Consider the following 20,886-nt stretch of genomic DNA (forward strand, 5'->3'; position numbering starts at 1 on the left):
GGGGGGAGGTATCAGGAGCTGTGTCTCCCGTTTATACACTGCATTATTGTTTATGATGATTCCTGTTTTACGGTATTCATAGAGGTGGAAATGGCATCTGGGAGTCAGCCATTACATGCAGAGTTGGGAGAGGGCCTTTCGCTACTTGTTGAAGGTTTCCATTTCTAGCTCCATAGTAGAGTGGTTACAAATTATTATACCGCTGGTATTATATCCCCCATCCCACTCCCCAAAGATTGGCAAAGATGTATGGTCAGGGTCCTAGCTATTGCTAGATGGGCTGTAGAGTGGTGGTCTTGCCCCAAGATTAAGGGCTACTGAGTAAAGTTGCTCCACGTTATTCGTCAAGTTACTGAGGTGGACTATCCAAATTGCAGCGGAACACTGCTTGTTGCACTTTTGACTGCTGGGTGTTAAACCAGATATACATAAATTGGCCAAAAACGTTTGTTCTGCTTCATGGTTATGTACTTTGCATCTCTTTACATAATAATACAAGTTAAAAAAAAACAACACACATTTCCCGTACATCCCATACATCTTCTGAAAAGACCAAAGCAAAGAATTAATTCAGTCCCTTTGCTATGGCCTTGTCCTCACCAAGTGCCCCTTTTGCTCCTTCATGATCTAATGGTCCCACGGATTCCCTCACAGGCTTTCTGCTTCTGATGTACCTGAAAAGGGTGTTACTATGAGTTTTTGTCACCACAGCAAGTTTTTAATCATATTCTCTTTTAGCCTTTTTTTTTTTTAATCAATGCTTTGCATCTAGTTTGACACTGTTTATGCTGCTTATTTTCTTCATTCGGCTTCTTTTTCCAATCTTTGAAGGATGCTCTTTTGGCTCTAATAGCCTTTTTCACTTCACCTTTTAACCATAATGTGATTGTCGCCACCATGGAGCCAAAGACCTGAAGAATATTCCATGTGGACTGGGGCGGAGAAGGGGGAGATCCAACAAGGCCCTATTTGGGTTTGAAGCTTCAGCATTTGGGACAGAGGCAGGAATATATTGCCCATTGCTGTACTGAAGCATACTCCCAGATACTCCAGGGATTGGGTGAGCTGAAGTTGACTCTGCCATGTTGACCACCTAGCTAAGATGCTGCAACAGGGACACCACCTGATCTGTGACCTACAAACTCTTCTCGTGAGACTTGGCCCTGATCAACCAATCATCCAGGTAGGGGTGCACCAACATCCCTTCCTTTTGGAGATGGGCTACCCACCCCCACCATCACCTTGGTGAAAGTCCTGGGTGCCGTGGCCAAACCAAATGGAAGCACCCAGAACTGGTAATGCTGGCCCAGGATTGCAAAGTGTAAGAATTTGTGATGATCCAGATGGATGGGGATGTGGAGGTAAGCCTCAAAGAAGCCCAATGCTGTGAGAAACTTTGCACACAGCCACAATCACAGACTGCAGAGTCTCCATGCAGAATGAGGAAACCTGTTGATGCCCTTGAGATCCAAAATTGACCAATACGAACCCTCCTACTTGGGAAGCACAAAATAGATGGAATACCTGCCAGAACCAATTTTGCATGGCAGCACTGGCTCGATGGCCCAATATCTGGCGAAGCAGTTGCTGCCTTTTCTGTTGAGCCACATAGACGGCCCAACGTCTGGCGAACAGCTGCTGCCTTTTCTGGCAAGCCACACAGACAGCAAGAACCGAGACCTATGTCAACCCTAGCCTCTAGAGGTACTCGCAAAACGCGAAAACCGGGATCACTGACCATACCTGGGGGCACTGCAGGGAGCCGAGTGAGCCCGAAGCTCCAGCAAACATTGAACCTTTACCCAAGTCCTTGATCAGCTTCTCGAGATTCTCCCCAGAGAGGTACCCCGAAAAGGCCACAGCTTGAGGTGAACCTTAGACACATCCACCACTCATTGATGGAGTCACAGAAACCAATGCTTCACCACGGAGAGAGCCAGGGTCTAGGCCTAGGCTCTAACCAGATCATGAAAGGAAGTTAGACAAAAAACCCTTGCCCATCTCCAAACTGGTCACTGTCGTCCAGCTCCTCACCCAGAGCATCCAGGAGGATCTCAGCCAAATGAAACATGCCCTTGCCATGTAACCACCACAAATGGTGGCTTGCAGGGCCAAGGCCAACATCTCAAAGGAACACTTAAGAACTGCCTCCAAGCGCCAATCCTGCAGATCCTTGAGAGCTGCTCCACTTTCCATAGGAACCACAGTCTTCTTGGTCTGCTGTGACCAATGCATCCATCTTTGGAACCCAGAACCGTTCCTGAACCTCTGCAGGTAAATGATACAACCAGGCCAAAGCCCGCACCATGTGCAGCGGAGCATCCGGCTGCTGCCACTGTGCCTCCACAAGCTCCCCGAGGTCCTCATTGTAAGGAAAAACCTTGGGATATTGACGGGTGTATCAAACAAATCAAAATTCAGCAGCTGCCTGCCAGTACCAAATGGTATAAATATACAAATATGACAAAAATTGACTGGCGCTAAAACAATTGATCCATTGGCCCAATGCTTTGACAATTTTTTTGTTATAGTCATTCATTTTAATGGGAGAAGCGAGACCTCTGAAACCTATAAAAAGGTCTTCTGTATTAACTCAGTAACGGAATGGTTTTCTTTCATCGGTCTCAAAAACTCCCTTTTTTATATACAAAATGTGCTACCCACTTCACATGCATAGCTTTTGCTAGGAATGAGAATTTTAAAAAAGACTGTTAACTGGACCTGGCAATTCAACTGGACTCAAATGAAGCCATGGATTGAAGGGTCATGTTAAGTGTGGCTCATGTCAGATCCGTGCTGTCACGTCACTTTGCAACTTAAAGTCTTTACGAATATTGTCTATACAACACCTCTACACACTGTCCACTACTGTCATACACTAATATAGGTGGAGGAAAGACTTCAGTGAAATCAGTGCTACCAATATATTATAGCTGCTGCCTATACCATCATTGTCAGAAAACCTCCCCTTTCCTTGTTTTAATACTTTTTTTTTTTTACAATGTTTTGTTCTTTCGTCTTATCCTTTATCTTAAAATTATTTTCTTTAATTCAGTGGATGAACAACATCAAGATTTACAAAATTACTTACTTTGCTTTAATGAAGATGCTCTTTTCAGCTTGACAAAAAGCTTAAAAAGTTCAAAATAGCTTCTTGCCAAGTTGAAAAGAGCACCTTCATTAAAGCTAAGTAATTTTGTAAATTTTGATATTATTCATCCATTGAATTAAAGAAAATAATTTTAAGAAAACGGAAACACTGTAAAAAAGTGTAAAAATACTACTCGTCTCAGGGAGTGGCAATATGACAGACTGAAAGCACTGCATTCATCATCTGAGGACTGCCTGGTGAAAGCAATTCCTTTTTTTTTACCTACCGCTATTATGCCCAAACGCAAAGGGGTAGTGAAAGCCCAGCCACCGCAGACTCGTACCTCCTTCCCAGTGCAGCAAAACCTCAAGCGGTATGCAGTGCAGCGCGTGCAGAGAGAACGAAGGCAATGATCCTGCTGTTGGGAGTGGTTGAAGGAGCACCCACTCCATTGGAACTGGACACTTCGTTATCAGCTCCATCTGTCATGCCTCACTGTGTCTGGCAGACATCCGGGTCGAGGAGGGGTTTCCTCGAAGGGAGGTAGACAGAGCCCTCTAAGGAAGTTCTAGACCCGATGAATTAGGAGCTGCAAGAACTGGCTTCCCCTGAGATGGTTACTCTAGATAATATATGGAAGGCTATCCAAGTATTGACAGCAGCCATGATGAAATCTGCTCAAGGAACTTTGTGAGTAAGATGGATATTATCACTAACTTGGGAGCAGAATTAACAGGAATAACAAAAATTTGAAGATCAAAGTCAGATATTAAAGGTTTGAAGGGCGCTGTTGCTGCAATTAAAGACACCGTTTAGGATTAACCAGAGATTGGAGCAGTTTGAGAACTTTAATAGAAGATTAAACCTTCATGTGCTGAACTTTCCTAGATTGGCTGGAATGTCTCCTATTGACTTCTTTAACAAATATCTGTTGGAAATTTTCACATTTTCCCCATCAGCTGTTCCTCCTTTAAACAAAGTGTACTATCTGCCGATAACTCAAAAAAATATAAGGGAAAAGCCAACTGTAGAAGGTCAGATTCAGCTTGGTAGGGAAGATCTGCAAAATTTGTCAACCATATTGAAGACTCCGTCTGATGTGATGATCGAGCGACACTCCTGGTCTCCTTTGTATTCGAGCAAGACTTGAATTCAATTATAAGACAGTTTTTTTTTTTTGTTTCGTTTTTTTTTTTTTTTGACATTCACAGAGTTTATTTTGTGGTCTGAAGGTCTGGTTGTATCCTGATGTTGCTAAAACTACACAGGATAGGAGAAAAGTGTTTCTGGCTATGAGAGCTGAAGTTCGCTGTTTAGGAGCGTCGTTCTTACTAGCATATCCATGTAAATATATCATACGCTATTTAGAAGCAAAATATGTTTTTTTTTGATCAGCTACAATACATTGGTAGCACTGGTTTCACTGAAGTATTTCCTCTACCTATATTAAGACAGTGTACAGAGGTGTTGTATATACAAATATTGTCTATTTGCCATTCAGGTTGAGTTTAAAAACTTTACTGTATGAAAATTTACTAATTGCAAATTGGATCATGTTATTTACTTGGTGCAGTGTCCCTGTAAGTTCTATGTGAGAATGACTACAAGACAATTTAGAACATACGTTAGAACGTGTCTTTTGAGGGAATGTTAAGACTCAGTAACCAGAAAATGATGTCATGTCAGGATACCTTTAAATACCTTTGATGGCCATTTTGAAATGAAGAATATGCGATGAGACACAAGAGAGCCAGAGCTGGAGTAAATCTGAAGTTTTAAGACCATATTTTGATGAGCTAATGCTTGAATTTATGTTTTTCAGACATTTGGGTGCTGAAGTTGTGATAGCACGAAGCCCCTGAGGAAGCTTTCCGAAGTGGAACGGTGGTCCTGTTGGGCATTAAAGAAGATAAATGCTGGTTCTTTTGGCATTGTAAATCACCCAGTGTGTCAATCCACCATTTAGTGTTTAAGATTTTTTTGAAAATGTTTTGAAATATTGTACATGAAGTGGGTAGCACATTTTATATATGTTAAAAAAGTGAGGTTTTTTTTTAGACCAGTGAAACAGAACCATTCCATTATTGAGTTAATATGGATAAGACCTTTTTATAGGTTTCTGAGGTCTCATTTCGTCCCTTAAAATGAATATTAAAAAAAAAATTTCAAGCATTGGGCCAGTAGAAGAGGGTCAATTGTTTTAGCACTAGAAAATTTTTCATCATAGGTTGATGGTTGCCCTCGAAGATTGGATCCACGAGAACCACAGGTTGTTCGTCCTGTAACCCCCAGATGGTGCAGGATCTGGGAAGTCAACCAGGGGAGCTCCTACTGCCAAAAGAGACTACAGAAGGATCCTCTCCCATAAGCAGCTCCGAATCCTCCTCAAGCCCACAATGAGCTCCTTCTTTAACAGGCCATTTAGCACCCAAAAGTACTCCCATCCACGCCAGGTGCGGGAATAACACCACTGCTCTTAAGACAGTACGCCTGGTGCAAAAGTAATACAAACATGGGAGAAGGGGGCGAGGACACCCTGCCCCCGAACTGGGTATGGAACTAGGCACCAATTACCAATTACAATGTGAGATCCTGAGACTGAACTGGGTCAAGCACCTCTCCCTGAGCAAGATTCAAACCCCCTGAACTCTCCCTGGGTTCCTGCCCCACAGATGCATTGAAACCCACTGGACCGGAGTCATCCCGGTGCGAAGGCTCCCCAAGCAAAACCTCTTCACAGATCCAGCACAGGGCCGATGCCGGCACGAGCACATGGTGTGCCCGACAGGCCACGCAGCGGCGCGCCTTTCTAATGGAAACCATGCCGCACATCCCTCTCGCAGCACACCCACACTGCCCGCGCCCAGAGTGGGATTGGATCTTGGAGACCAACAGAAGATAAGGAAAAAACTGCCAAAGCTCCTGCTCTCTGACCCGACTCGATGCTTTGGGGGTTCTTGGTTTTTTTTTTTTAAAGCAGGTCGTGCGGAAGCTGCAGGTCCCCACAGCGCTACCTGAAGGAACCCCTTTCTGAGAATGGGAGAGAGGGCCGAAACAGACCCCAAAACAAAGGTCAGGAGAGGAGGGGGGCCAATAAAGGGGGGAGGGACCCGCACCACAATGTGTGCATCCCACAGGGGCTGCGGCAGAACGCGAAGCACCCACAGAAACCAGACTGGTAGGTTACAGAGGCTGCAGAGCGGCAGACAACCCAGGAGCAAAAAAAAAAATCGCTTGCTTGATATCTGAATAACATATTTTTATTTTATTTATTTAGATTCTGCTCACACCTTTTTCAGTAGTAGCTCGAGGTAAGTTACATTCAGGTACAGTTGGTAAGATATGCCCCTTAGGTTTTTTTTGTTTGTTTGTTTTTAAACAAAAATAAGTCTCTCAAGTTGTTGTTCCTGTAAAGTACCTCCTACTCTTTTTTTTTTTTTTTTTAATAAATCTCAAACAAGCTAAAACATAATCCAAAACCCATAGCACCTACCTACCATCTGCTGAGGAGACAAATACTGTGTGTGGTGGTGGTGGTGGTGGTGGTGGTGGGGGGAATACAGGGCTCCACAGCACCAAGTTTAGCCACTTCCATTTGTCTCAGTCTCCCCATCTGCTGGTAGGAGGGCATATACTCAACTCATAGGGAATGGTCTGGAGCTGAGGCTAAGGAATTTTAAGTAGCTGGGCACTGGGCTGTGCAATTAAAAGACAGATCCATAGTATCTAGATTCATTTACACACCCTTCCATGCGACCCACCTCGATAGAGCCCATGAAAGCCAACAAGAGAGGTCAGTAAAGTAAGCCTCAGGCATACAATAGACTCTCGGGCCGATGATCAGAAGCAAACATGGGCGCTAGTTGCCAATAGTTCCTAGCACCTGTGTTTGCGTCCACCTGATGATCAGAGCTGGTGAGTGCGTGTAATAATGCGCTTGCTAGCTCTGAACGCTAACTGCATGCAAATGCATAAAAACAAGGGTCCCCCACATTCATCCCTCATGAACAGCGGGCAGCGTGCCAAACAAGGGCACTGCTACCACTGCAAATCTTACGCCAGCTAGGAGCTGGCGTTAGGGTTTGCCAGCGAGGGAGGAATGAGGGAGAACCACTGAAGAAGAGGTTTGACAGGTCCAAGATTATCTCCTGGACCTGTCAATCCTAAGTCTGCCCCCCCCCCCCCCAAAATAACCACAAGATCTGGAGGTCCAGTGGACCTCCAGGCTCCCCACTCCCAAAGCACAAAATCTCTGGTGGTCCACTGGGACTGCTAGCTTCCCCCCCCCCCCCAAACAAAAATGCCCTGGTGGTCCAGTGGGACCACCATCTATCCGTCCCCCTCTCCCCAGCAGCCTACCTTGTAGTAACCCTATGTTCAGAGAAGTACCCCTATGATCAGAGCTAATAGCGCACATAAATTTGCATGCTATTATCTCTGATCATAGGGGAGGTAAAACCCCACACTGTTCCAGCGCTACTTTTTAGAGTGCTGTTTGGAACAGCACGGGGCTTTCGATCATCTGCCCATCGGTGCACACACACTCAGTAACAGCACGTTAATTATAACCGTCCTGCAATAGCTATGAAACGGTTACTGCTAAATTGGAAGAGTAGCGTAGTGGGTCAGAGTGGTACACCACAACAAACCCAAACAGGAAGCATTTCTTCAGCTCATGTAAGGCAGTACAGAACACCCTACAATATTATGAGGGTAATTTAGGTAGATCTGCGGGCACCAAGCAAACCTGAAAGCTAGTAGTACTGCCACACAATGTGGCCCACCCATCGTGGAAAATAAAACCAGAGCTGAAGTACCAGAGAAAACCCCCCCCCCCCCAAAAAGTAATCCATTTATCACTCTCACTGAATGTCACTGAAGGAAGGGTGCCTAGCGAGATCCTCTCAAATTAACAACCACCCTGCGTTCATCTTTACAAGTCACTAATAAAGGCATATTAAATCATCCTACACTGCAGGAACATACACAGTATTGTGCAGCAAAAATTGTTGAAAAAACATAATTCTATCAATAAAAAAACAGGGCCAGAAGGAAGAGAATGATCACTCCTCCCTGGAAAACATACACCAAAAAAAATCATTGCATGTAGAGGTGTCCCTGATAGATGCTATCTAGCAGGATTAAGATTAAAGGATAATGTGAAAACTAAAAAAAAAAAAATTCCTCCACACTGCATTAATAGAAAATCTCAAAATTTCTATGCTCCAACAACAAATTTATTAGTCAAAGCGCAGAAACTGTGGAGATGTGAAGAGAGGAAAGAGCTGTCAAAATACATTAGTGTGTGAAAAAAAAACAAAAAACAGTTTGACAGGGCACTGGGGAAATGCATTAGTATATCATAAGAACACCAAGGACTAAAAGCAGAAATAGAAACATTCTGAAGAAATGTAAATGAGAACCCTGTAGAGCACAATCAAGAAGCAGATGAATGAAGGCAAACGAACCAATGGAATGGTCTGAACAAAAAAGAGAGAGCAAGCTAAAAAGAGTACTGAACTGACCCAGGTGGCTGAAAACAGTTATTCTACCGAGACCCAACCACTACAAACTCAGTTTGTCACATAGATATATTTATGATCGCAAATGGCTACTGCAGTAGTTTTCAAACCTGGTCCTAGAAGCACCCCAGTCAGTCAGATTTTCAAAATATCACTGCAGAGAAGGGAGTGTATGCAAATCTCTCTCATGAATATTCATTGTGTATATCCTGAAAACCTGACTGGCTGAGATGCCTCCAGGACCAGGTTTGGGAACCACTGGGCTACAGGAAGAACTCTTCAAGGACAGGCATGGGCGTAGACTGGGGGGGGGCGAGGGGGGGCAATGCCCCCCGAAACGCAGGGCCGGCACCAGGCAGCTCTTCCTTCGCCCCGCCCTCTCCCCGTTCCTTCTCCTCCCTCCCTCCGGATCCGTCCCTCACCGACCTGATCTTCGAATCCTTTGTCTGCCCGGCAAGCTAGCGCTCTCTCCCCTGCTGGTTCGCGCTTTAAAAATGGCCGCCAAGACTTCCAGAGGTGGCCTCGCGAGACTTAGTCTCGGCGGCCATTTTGAAGCGCGAACCGGCAGGGGAGAGTCAGCGCTAGCGGGCAGGCGAAGAATTCGAAGATCAAGTTGGTGAGGGATGGATCCGGAGGGAGGGAGGAGAACTGGCTCGGTGCGGGGGGGGGGGGGGGGGAGAAGGAACAGGGAGAGGGTGGGATGAAGAGAGGGCAGGGGAGAGGAGGGTCACTGCTGTACTGAGTGGATAGAGGGAAGGGGAAAGGAGGGCCACTGGGTATGGGGACAGGGGAGAGGAGGGTCACTGCTGTACTGAGTGGATAGAGGGAAGGGGAAAGGAGGGCCACTGGGTATGGGGACAGGGGAGAGGAGAGTCACTGCTGGACTGAGTGGATAGAGGGAAGGAGGGCCACTGGGTATGGGGACAGGGGAGAGGAGGGTCACTGCTGGACTGAGTGGATGGAGAGAAGGGGAAAGGAGGGCCACTGGGTATGGGGACAGGAGGGTCACTGCTGGACTGAGTGGATGGAGGGCAGGGGAAAGGAGGGCCACTGGGTATGGGGGGAGGGGAGGGTCACTGCTGAACTGAGTGGATGGAGGGCAGGGGAGAGGAGGGTCACTGCTGGACATGGGTGGATGGAGGGCAGGGGAAAGGAGGGCCACTGGGCATGGGGGAAGGGGAAAGGAGGGTCGCTGGGTATGGGTGCTTGCATGGCAAAGGGAGAGAAGGGTCGCTGGACATGGGTGGATGGAGGGCAGGGGAGAGAAAAGAAATGCTGGACATGGATGGAGGGGAGGAAAGAGTGAGGAAGGAGATGAGATGAGGGAAAAGGAAGAGAGGAGAAAAACTGCACATGGATGAAGAAAATAGGCAGAAGCTGAGGACCAGAAATGAAGAAGAAAGGAGGAAAGGAAATAAATAAATGGAAAGGAAGCACTGGAAACTGAGTTAAGAGGACAGATAGCAGCAGAATCAGATACTGGACCAGCATGATCAGAAAAACAGTCACCAGACAACAAAGGTAGAAAAAAATTATTTTATTTTCATTATAGTGTTTGGAATATGTTCACTTTGAGAATCAGGTGCTCAACATTAAAAGTTTATATTTACTTATTTATAACCCCCCTCCCCCCCCAGGCTCTCTCCCCGGCTAAAGCCAGCTCTGCAATTTGGGGGGGGGGGGCGCAGAGGGGGACCGGGGGGGAGAGTCTGTTGTTAAACATTTACCAGCACACCACTGCCTGCCGCCAAACCCGCTGCCGCTCCGATTCAGTGGCTATCCATCGTCAAACGAACACTGGTTATTCCCAAAAAAGCCAGCTCTTGCTCCCTTCCTTCCTCCATATTAGCATAATTTGCATATACATATATGCAAATGAATATGCTAATATGCCCCGCCCCTTCCTTTGCCCCCCCCAAATGAAACAGTCTAACTACGCCTATGGGGACAGGAAATACTTACCTTAAGCTACAACTGAAAAAAGCATGAGCCAAATCCCTTTCCTTCCTTTCTCTGTCCAAAGTGGAATCTAGTAATGTCCCCAAAAAAAGGACAGAACCATAACTTGTCTATCTACAAATCTATAAGCTGCTCAGTCACTGCAATAGATGCTGACAGAACATACAATCATATCAATTCCAGTAACACTATGGCAATAGAAGAGATGAGGACAGTGGTGTGCTGGTAAATTTTTAACAACAGGCTTTCTTCCCGGTCCACCTCAGCGCCCCCCACCCCCCCCCCCCCCCCCCCCCCCCCGTCCACCTCTGCGGCCCCCCCCCCCAAAATTGCAGAGCTGGCTATAGCGGGGGAGGGGGCAATGCATTACTCTCTCCAGGAAAAAAAATTAAATGATCCCAGGTTCCAATCTAATTCATGTTTAATGTGGGATAAAATGCCATAAATAAATATAAACTTTTAATGTTGAGCACCTGATTCTCAAAGTGAACATATTCCAAACACTATAATGAAAATAAAATTATTTTTTTTCTACCTTTGTTGTCTGGTGACTGTTTTTCTGATCATGCTGGCCCAGTATCCGATTCTGCTGCTATCTGTCCTCTTAACTCCGTTTCCAGGGCTTCCTTTCCATTTATTTCTTTCCTCCTTTCTTCTTCATTTCTGGTCCTCAGCTTCTGCCTATTTTCTTCATCCATGTGCAGTTTTTCTCCTCTCTTCCTTTCCCTCATCTCATCTCCTTCCTCACTCTTCCCTCCCCTCCATCCATGTCCAGCATTTCTTCTCTCTCCCCTCCTCTCCCCTGCATGCACCCATGTCCAGCAGTGACCCTCCTCTCCCCTGCCCTGCAAGCACCCATACCCAGCGACCCTCCTCTGCCCTGCCCTGCATGCACCCAGATGTCCAGCAGTGACCCTTCTCTCCCCTGCATGCACCCATGTCCAGCAGTGTACCCTCCTCTCCCCTGCCCTGCATGCACCCATACCCAGCGACCCTCCTCTGCCCTGCATGCACCCAGATATCAAGCAGTGACCCTCCTCTCCCCTGCATGCACCCATGTCCAGCAGTGACCCTCCTTTCGCCTGCCCTGCATGCACCCATGTCCAGCAGTGTACCCTCCTCTCCCCTGCCCTGCATGCACCCATACCCAGCGACCCTCCTCTGCCCTGCCCTGCATGCACCCAGATGTCTAGCAGTGACCCTCCTCTCCCCTGCATGCACCCATGTCCAGCAGTGACCCTCCTCTCCCCTGCCCTGCATGCACCCATGTCCAGCAGTGACCCTCCTCTCCCCTGCCCTGCATGCACCCATACCCAGCGACCCTCCTCTGCCCTGCATGCACTCATGTCCAGCAGTGTACCCTCCTCTCCCCTGCCCTGCATGCACCCATGTCCAGCGACCCCCTCCATCCACCCATGCCCAGCAGCGACTCTCTTTTCCCCCCTGCCACCCCCTCCCGAGTTGTTTTGTGAATTCTTCTTCTCCTCCCTCCCTCCCTCCCGATCCCTCACCGCCCGCTTGTTTTTTAAATTGTTCGCTTCCAGCGCCGAGTCGCCGACTGTCCTGAGTCCTCCCTTGCCGATTCGCACTTCAAAATGGCCGCCGAGACTTCAGCCGAAGTCTCGCGAGGCCGCCTCTGGAAGTCTCAGCAGCCATTTTTAAAGCGCAAATCGGCAAGGGAGGACAGTCGGCGACTCGGCGCTGGAAGCGAACAATTTAAAAAACAAGCGGGCGGTGAGGCGGATCCGGAGGGAGGGAGGAGAGCCAGAGCCGGCTCGCTATTTTCAACAACCGGCTCGCAAGTCGGAAGAAAATTTAACAACCGGCTCTTGTGAGCCGGTGCGAGCCGGCTCCAGCACACCACTGGATGAGGAGCATATGGAACCCAAGACCAGTTAATGCTGAATAAAATCATCATGACCCATGCTAAGAAAAACAGAAATCTCAGTACAGAGTGGATTGACTAAATGAAAGCCTTCAATAGCATCCCACACTTTTGGAAAATTAAGTGCCTTGAAACGTGGAACATAAACTCTGAATTGACAGAGTACATCAAGTTCACTATGAAAATGTGGCAGACCATACTCCATCTGAAGTAGGATGATGGACAGTTTGTTACTCCCCAACATCAAGATCCAGTGAGGAATATTTCAGGAAGACTCCCTATTGCCTCTCCTTATGAACTCCTTGGGCTATGGATTTAACCTTAATGCTAGAGATGGTAATAATTCAGAGGTTACATCACACTTACTGTTTGTAGATGACTTGAGGCTCTAAAGTTCCAGCAAACAATTAGTGGAACAGTTCCATGTAGTGAATTCTCAAGTTTATTTATTTGTGACATTTATATCCCACCTTATCCCAAACAAGTTTGAGTTCAATGTAGCTTACAATGAACAGTATTGAATACATAACCAAGAATAATGCATAAGAAAGTAATTTGTTGTAAGAATCCAATTTTACAATACAGTATCATAAACATAGTGGGATAGCTATGGATGTTTAACATTTAGAAAACCTATTATGAATGAGAAATTGTACATGAAGCAAAGAGAAAGTTAATGGTAAATAGAGTAAGCTGCCTTTTGGCCTTGACAAATGTGCTAAGGCAGCTCTCCTTACAGGAAAATTGAGCAGAATTGAAAGCATCTCTCCAACTGATGACCGAGACAACAGAACATGAACAGGAAGCTGTATATAAATATCTACAAGTAGAGGAAGGCGTGAATCAAGTATAAAAGATCAGTAAAAATATTATGACAGATAAACACTGATATTGAAAAGGGTTTTTTTTAACATTACAGATACAAGCTGGCAATTCCCACACTCTCATATAGTGTCGACTGGCCTCTTGAAGATCTTGAAAAACTGGATGTACAAACCAGAAGATTCTTCCATGCCCACAAAGTAATTTGTAATCAGTGTTTGCCAAGACTGTACATTCCCCCAGCTGAAGGAGGAATGGGACTCTCAAAAATATACCTATAGAACTTCCTACCATAGGCCTCCAGGACTACTCAACAGTGTCACTGGATGCAAAAATTGTTAAAATATAAAAGAGAACATCCAGAATCCACCTTCATCATTAAACTTGGACAAGCATTTCAATGAGTAGAAGGAAATGTGCGAGAACCATCAGTGCCTACAGGAAAGAGCAACAAAATTTGCAAAAGAGAAAATCTCAAAGAATTGGATTAACAAAATGAGGGAAAAAAAGTGGCAAATGCATAAGTACAGTGGGAAATACAAAAGCGTAACTCCATGAATCATCCATGGATTAAAACCAGACACATGAATGGTTAAGGAGAGGTGAACCGAAACCTGCTGAGGATAAAGATATTGATAGTTGCAGCCCAGGACAGTGAATTACTGACAAGATGGTTTACAGCAAGCATGGAAAAAAACTAAGAAAGAGCTGGAAACGGTTACTCAAAATTTCTATATAGAAAAAGGCACATCTCATCCACTGGAAACTTTGTAAACATTACAACATTGCTGTACCTGAAAATAACTGGAGGTTATGATCACTTGGGCCAGTCCCATTTTATCTGCTATAAAGCTGGTTGCAGGAAAACCGGTGAAGAAGAAGCACAAGAAAAATGCATTGATGATAAAGTGATTATTCTGTGAATCGTGTCAAGGGAAATGGGGCTTGATATACTGCCTTTCTGTGGTTTTTGCAACTACATTCAAAGCGGTTTACATAGTATATACAGGTACTTATTTGTACCTGGGGCGATGGAGGGTTACGTGACCTGCCCAGAATCACAAAGAGCTGCAGTGGGAATTGAACCCAGTTCCCCAAGAACAAAGTTTGCTGCACTAACCACTAGGCTACTCCTCCACTTCAAATACCAAGAAATGCAGCTGAGGTCCAAGAAAATGTTGCAGAAAGATACAGAAATACTTCATTTTAGGTACCACAGGATTGATAAAAGGAATTTTCAAGTACACCTGGAATTGTATATGCTACATCTTATGAACTCCAAAGGAAGCTCTCTTCAACACGATGCAAGTATAGAGCATGACAGCACTAATTTTGAGACCGAGATTACACGCCTTGTACCCTGGCTTAAGAGAGAGGTTCATTACTGCCATAGTATGCTCAAAGTAACCTATTTCGAGACACTGCACCTAGGCATGCATTAGGCATGGAGCAGAAAGTTATGATGAAACCAGGAGAGCAATGCTGAAGTTGTCAAAATTGCCAGAAGAGCATTTCTCAGCTGCCACACCTACTCAAAAATGTGCTCCCCAGTGAAAGAGACACCATAAAGGTTCTGACACAGCCCTGACCACATGCAATGAATTGTGTTTAAAAAAAAACACCCCAATTCAGAGTAACACAAATAGAAAGTAACCTTTTGGAGGCTAAGTTACAAGCTGCACCATCCGCAGGCACTTTTGCTTCGAAGTCTGTGCAAGTACAATTTGGCAGCCGACATTTGAACCTTTTTCATGTAAGATAATGTAGAGCTGAACACAATCTATGCATATTATTCCCTCAGCATGTATGTTCTGGAAAATGCAGTTTCAAATTGCCAAAGAACACAGACAAAATAGCTTTCAAAGTCATCCTCCCCTCCTGCTAACTCCCTTGTGAAAAGCAGGATTTGGAGTTCTTGTCTTTCAAGAAAATCCAACCTCGTCTCCTCCTGCTCCTGGATTTCTTCTTTCACAACAAAGGTGCCTAACAGAGGTGGAAAGCACACCTTCACTGCTTCACCAGAGAAACTCTGGGTCAGCAGGCAGTGCGGTTCAAATTCCTTGGTCTGAAATGCATGTCTGTTTTCACACAGGTATGGGGATTAGGCCTTCTTACACATTCTTTATCAGGACTCTTCCTTGGGATTAATGGCTAGCAAAGAAGAAAAACAGGGCAGCTAATACTGTCCCTTTCCCTCTACAGTAACGAGCACCATTATTGTAGGTGCACTCAGGGCCGGTCAGCAGGGGCACAGGGCCTTGCTCTTCCAGGGGCCCCACAGTGCTCCCTCCCATTTCCGTGATCTAACTCTTTGCCTCTCGTCCCCCGAGCCACAGGTGCCCTCCCGTCACATACCTGAAGCCACCCTGGTGGTCTAGTGGAGTCTTCAGGGCAGGAAATGCACCCAGTCTTTCCTGCCCGCTGCCGGTGCTGACAGACAAATCGCTTTTTTTAAAATGGCTGCCAAGAATTCTCAGTTACATACATTTCGGTTGGGGGATAGATGAGGGTAGGGGGGGAACAAGTCAGGAGGGGTGGGGAATACAAAAGGAGGGTGGGGGGGAGAAGGAGGGTTGATTGGGGATAAAAATGAAAAACTAATTGACGTTTGCTGCAGTGACAGTTGTTGGTTGCACTGTTATTGTTCTTTTGTTGCAATATTCTGCGTGTATTTTCTGTTCTTTAAGTCAATAAACAGATTTAAACATAAAATGGCTGCCAAGACTTCCAATGAAGTCTTGCAAGGCCACCGTCGTAAGTCTCGGCAGCCATTTTTAAAAAGCGACGCAGCTGTCAGCGCCAGCAGCGGACAGGAAAGACTGGGGATCTTTCCTGCCCCAAAGACTCCACTAGACCACCAGGGTGGCTTCAGTTATGTGTTGGGAGGGCACCCTACGGCTCGGGGGAGCGGGGAAGAGGTCTGGAATAGGTGGGTAGGGGAGGATACTGTAAAAATAAATAAAAATCAAGGTAATATCTGTGTCATTTGGAGGAGCTGGTTAAAGGGACACCCTAGTACTATCATATTTGTGCAGATATTTTTTTTCTTCTAGTAAAGGGCCACTCAACAGACATGTTATGAGAATCAGGTGAGTTTCTGTATCTATTTACTTATTTATGACATTTTATCCCACATTAAACATTAATTAGATTGAAACCTGGGAGCATATAAAATTGTTATTTTTCCTGTGCCTATATCAAAAGAAAAAAAGATGGTAGGGAACTTGTTCCTTTTGCTTTGCCCTTTTTTTTTTTATTATTACTATTTCACAGAGAAGGTACTGATTAATGAGGGAAGGGTTTCCTTCATGCAGAATTGTCCAAAGTCAGTCTAAATGTGCCAACATTGTCCAGTTCAGTACACTATTAGCAAACAAGTTCATACCAGGGGCGTATCTGAACTGCGGCGGTAGGGGGGGCCAGGGCCAGAGTGAGGGGGCACATTATAGCCCCCCCTCCCCCCGCCGCCGCCATTGCCGATCCCCCTCCCCCCAGCCGCTGCCATTACCAACCCTCCCCCTCCGTTGCTCGCCTACCTTCGCTGGCGGGGGACTCCAACCCCCGCCAGCCGAGGTCCGCGTCCTCCTGCCCCTGCCAGCTGCCTTTAAAGAATTCCGTCAGCTGGCGGGGGACCCCCAACCCCCGCCAGCCAAGCCGAGGTACTTTCATTTTTCCACCGAAGCTGGCGCCGACGAAAGTTTCTTTTGAGTCTGACGTCGCTGCACGTTGTACGTGCAGGACGTCAGACTCAGAAACAGCTTCATTCTGTTTCTGAGTCTGACGTCCTGCACGTACAACGTGCAGCGACGTCAGACTCAAAAGAAACTTTCGTCGGCGCCAGCTTCGGTGGAAAAATGAAAGTACCTCGGCTTGGCTGGCGGGGGTTGGGGGTCCCCCGCCAGCTGACGGAATTCTTTAAAGGCAGCCGGCAGGGGCAGGAGGACGCGGACCTCGGCTGGCGGGGGTTGGGGTCCCCCGCCAGCGAAGGTAGGCGAGCAACGGAGGGGGAGGGTTGGCAGCGGTAGGGGGGTCCAGGGCGAAATCTGCGGGGGCCCAGGCCCCTGAGGCCCCACGCAGATACGCCCCTGGTTCATACAAAGACAAGTTAATTATGTTCAGTGAAAAATAAATCTGTTGGCTCAGGCTGCTTGCTATGTGAATATTCAATCACTATTTCATTATTGCTACCAAGTATTACATATCAAGGGGATTTGTTTTAATTCATTTCAGTCCTTACATGCACATGGTTTTGCTTTTAAACCCAAAGGTTTCCTATGATAGCATTGTGCATATCTGAATTAGTTTTTATGTACAAGTTTTGCTTGATTTGTCCTTATTTGAAATTTTAAAAAGTTTAAACACACCTTGAGGCATATTTTCAAAGCACTTTGGGAGGCTAAGTTCCATAGGTTTCTATGGAACTTTGGGAGGCTAAGTGCTTTGAAAATGAGCCTGCTTGTCAACAAAGGGCGGGGCTAGATGGGGGCAGGGCAGGGGCCCACAATTGCTAAGACTGGCCCTAGGTGCACTTAACATGAAAGCTATAAGTTAGTCTGAAGAAAACATATTTGAAAGCCAACATTGCACATGTTAGCAGGTCTCTCTGGATGACCTCTACGATGCAGTGCAGCATGCTTCAGGATTCAGCACCAGCCTCTATTACCACAACACAATCTACACCCATGGAATCCTAAATATAGATATTATGACATTTATAGTATGCATTTATACACGGCAATAAATTTGTGTAATATTTTAATGATATTATGTTTGTTAATTTTGATAACTTTGTTAATTATGTATGTGAATTATTCTCTTAGAATTTATAGATAATGTGGATTATAAACAAATTTTATAGTTCCTGCACAATTAAAACACACAGTGCCACAAATATACTGTAAAACCAAAGGAAAGGAGGATCTGAGAAGGGACTAGCTGAGGAGGGTTTAGGGCAGCTCTCAAACATTCTGTAGCCACATAAAGCACATGTTCCCCAGGATCGCAGGCTGCTGTCGTCTCTACGGAGAGCCCACCCAGGTTACAGCTCACAGTTTGGGAAGCTACGGCTTAAGGAATACATGGGATGGGAATGGATTGCTGATGTAAGGCATGGTGAGGGAGGTGCAGGATGTAAAATATGCAGAAGTGTGGCAACAAGGTAGGGCATAGTGATGTAGGATATGAAGAGTAGGTGGAGGTAATGCACAAAAGGGGGCGAGATGTAGTGGTGTAGGGGCAGATTTTTTTTTTGTTACATTTGTACCCCGCGCTTTCCCACTCATGGCAGGCTCAATGCGGCTTACATGGGGCAATGGAGGGTTAAGTGACTTGCCCAGAGTCACAAGGAGCTGCCTGTGCCTGAAGTGGGAATCGAACTCAGTTCCTCAGTTCCCCAGGACCAAAGTCCACCACCCTAACTACTAGGCCACTACTCCACTCCTCCACAGATGCAGCAAACCTTGTGGTACAGCCACAGCTCTACTGCAAAATACAACAACCACCACCAACCACAGCATGCTATAAATCAGTGAGCATGCAAATTACTGCTGCATTAAAATTGCAGCAGTAATGCAGTAGTAATGCAGAGCTCATTGATAAATGTTACCTTTACTGTCAATGTCTAAGCAATGATTGACAGGAACGGTGACATGTAAACAAAAAAAGCTGAAAGCAAACATGCTGCGGAATTTCTTCTGTTCCATTTCATACCCCGAATAACCCTGGCATCTAGTAGTACCCCCTCCCGAACCAACCTGTCCCATCTGAACAATCTCTGGTGTCTACGGTATCCCCACTCATTACCACCCTCTCCCCAACACAAATTCCTGGTGTCTAGTGGCACCCTTCCTGCCCACTCCACTCCCCCGCCCAACCTGACTTCAATATTTCAAAATAAATAAAAATATAAAAGTAAAGTCCTTGACTCTAGCAATGGCAGCACAAGGTGCATGCTGGCATGCACTGGATAAGGCAGGGATGCAATATAAGGGAAAAATTCCCTTATATGGCATCCTGGCCCTGCTCAGTGCATCCCAGAATGCACCATGCAGAACAGGGCACTGCCATTTTGAAATGATGGTGCCAGAGACAGGAGCGAGTGGGAATCACTCCCTGCCTCACTAAGAGATAAGGGATCTGGGAGGGGCTGGGTGGGGAGGAAGGTCCCCACTAGACACCAGGGATGACTTTTTTTAAACATTGAAGTCAGGTGAAATCAGGCAAGGGATGGGAAGGAACGGTGCCACCAGGAAATCTGTGGTTTTTAGCATGGTCAATCGGGTTTGTTAGAGGCCAGTGCAGAAAGCTAACCGGCAGGGGAGTCACATTGGGCTGTGCCAGCCCTGGACCTGGCAAAAATTTTTTTAATGTAACCACACAGTAAAAGCTATGTTTTTGTTTTGTGCATTGGCATAGCAAAGGCCTCGTATGCATTCATCTGAACGCAATGTGTGACTATGTATGCTGTGCCAAGGTAAATACATGCTCATTCCTATCCTGTATTGCTTGCCAGTGTATACCTCGAGGCCATGCTTGTGGTAGCTTTCTGCACTGGCCCTGCAGTGAGATAGAGGTGCAGAGTAGAAAGGATTGGGGTACTGAGGAAGTGAGATAAGGAATGGTGCAGACAGTATGTGGTGAAGAAGTGGGGCGATTTGGGATATGAGGTAAAGCATGATGAGGAGGGGTCAGAATTTAGGAGGATGGAGAACTAGGGTGGTAAGACAAAGCATAGATTGCAGTAGGAAGGGTCAGAGGTGAGGGAGAGGTAAGGAGGAAGGGTCAGGTGAAGAAAGCATGGAGGAACATCATGGGGGGTGGGGGGTGAAGTCTCTTCACACTTACGGGTCTCGCTCTTCTTCCTCTTCCTGGTCAGAGGCACGGTCCTGCCCCTCAGCCTCCTCCTCTTCTTCGTCCTCTTCAGATGTGCCTGGGCTAGGGCATGTGCTCAAGCCTGCCGCTGCTGCTCTCATGGCTGCAAGAGCCTGTGCCTGTGCACGCTGCATGCGCACGCTCTCGGGGTCCCAGTCCTCACGGCTTGCACTACCATTGCCAGAGTAACTATCGGGCAAGGACTCGCGCCGCTCCTGTTGCTGTCGGGCTTCGAACTCCTGCTGTAGGCGTACGCGCTGCTGCCGCTGCAGGTTCTCCATTACCGCCTGCAGCTTCATGGTGCGGGGCCTACAGCTGGCAAGCAGCCCAGCTCCGGAGGCCTCAATTGCACCACGTCCGAGTCTGAGGCTGCAGCTCATCCAACCTAGCAGGAGAAAGAACAAAAGATGCTTAGAAACACAGTTCAGGACTCAGATGAATTAGTACATGCAGCTTTGAAGCCCCTCCAGGAATTCCTCCCCTCCCACACTGTAACTAGGCCAGAAGCACATGGCCACAGTTCCCAGTCAGATCTTGCCACTGGGAGCTCGCACAAGGGCATTGGTATAATTTTTACTTAGAGGGCAAAGGATAAAGAAGTTATATAAGTGGTGGTCTTAGGGAACTAAATTCTGCACTAGCACCTAAAATATGGGGACGGAGGGTGCACCATGTCCAAGCCTGTCCCAAACTACACTGCTGGGCGATCTGAGCAAACCTTCAGCCTTGCACTTTCA

At 46.5% G+C, this 20,886-nt stretch overlaps 1 protein-coding gene across 2 annotated transcripts in view; it reads right to left on the reverse strand.

Moving 5' to 3' along the window:
* Positions 1–20,886, reverse strand: part of ARID3A (AT-rich interaction domain 3A) — a 138,733-nt gene that overhangs the window by 104,484 nt on the left and 13,363 nt on the right. For both annotated transcript variants that reach the window (XM_030219437.1, XM_030219438.1), the window contains exon 2: positions 20,123–20,534. In XM_030219437.1, coding sequence (XP_030075297.1) covers positions 20,123–20,529 — 407 coding nt within the window. In that variant the 5' untranslated portion in view covers positions 20,530–20,534. The remainder of the gene's footprint in view (positions 1–20,122; positions 20,535–20,886) is intronic.

The sequence above is a fragment of the Microcaecilia unicolor genome, chromosome 11 (assembly GCF_901765095.1).
Source record: "Microcaecilia unicolor chromosome 11, aMicUni1.1, whole genome shotgun sequence".
In the NCBI taxonomy this organism is placed as follows: domain Eukaryota; kingdom Metazoa; phylum Chordata; class Amphibia; order Gymnophiona; family Siphonopidae; genus Microcaecilia; species Microcaecilia unicolor.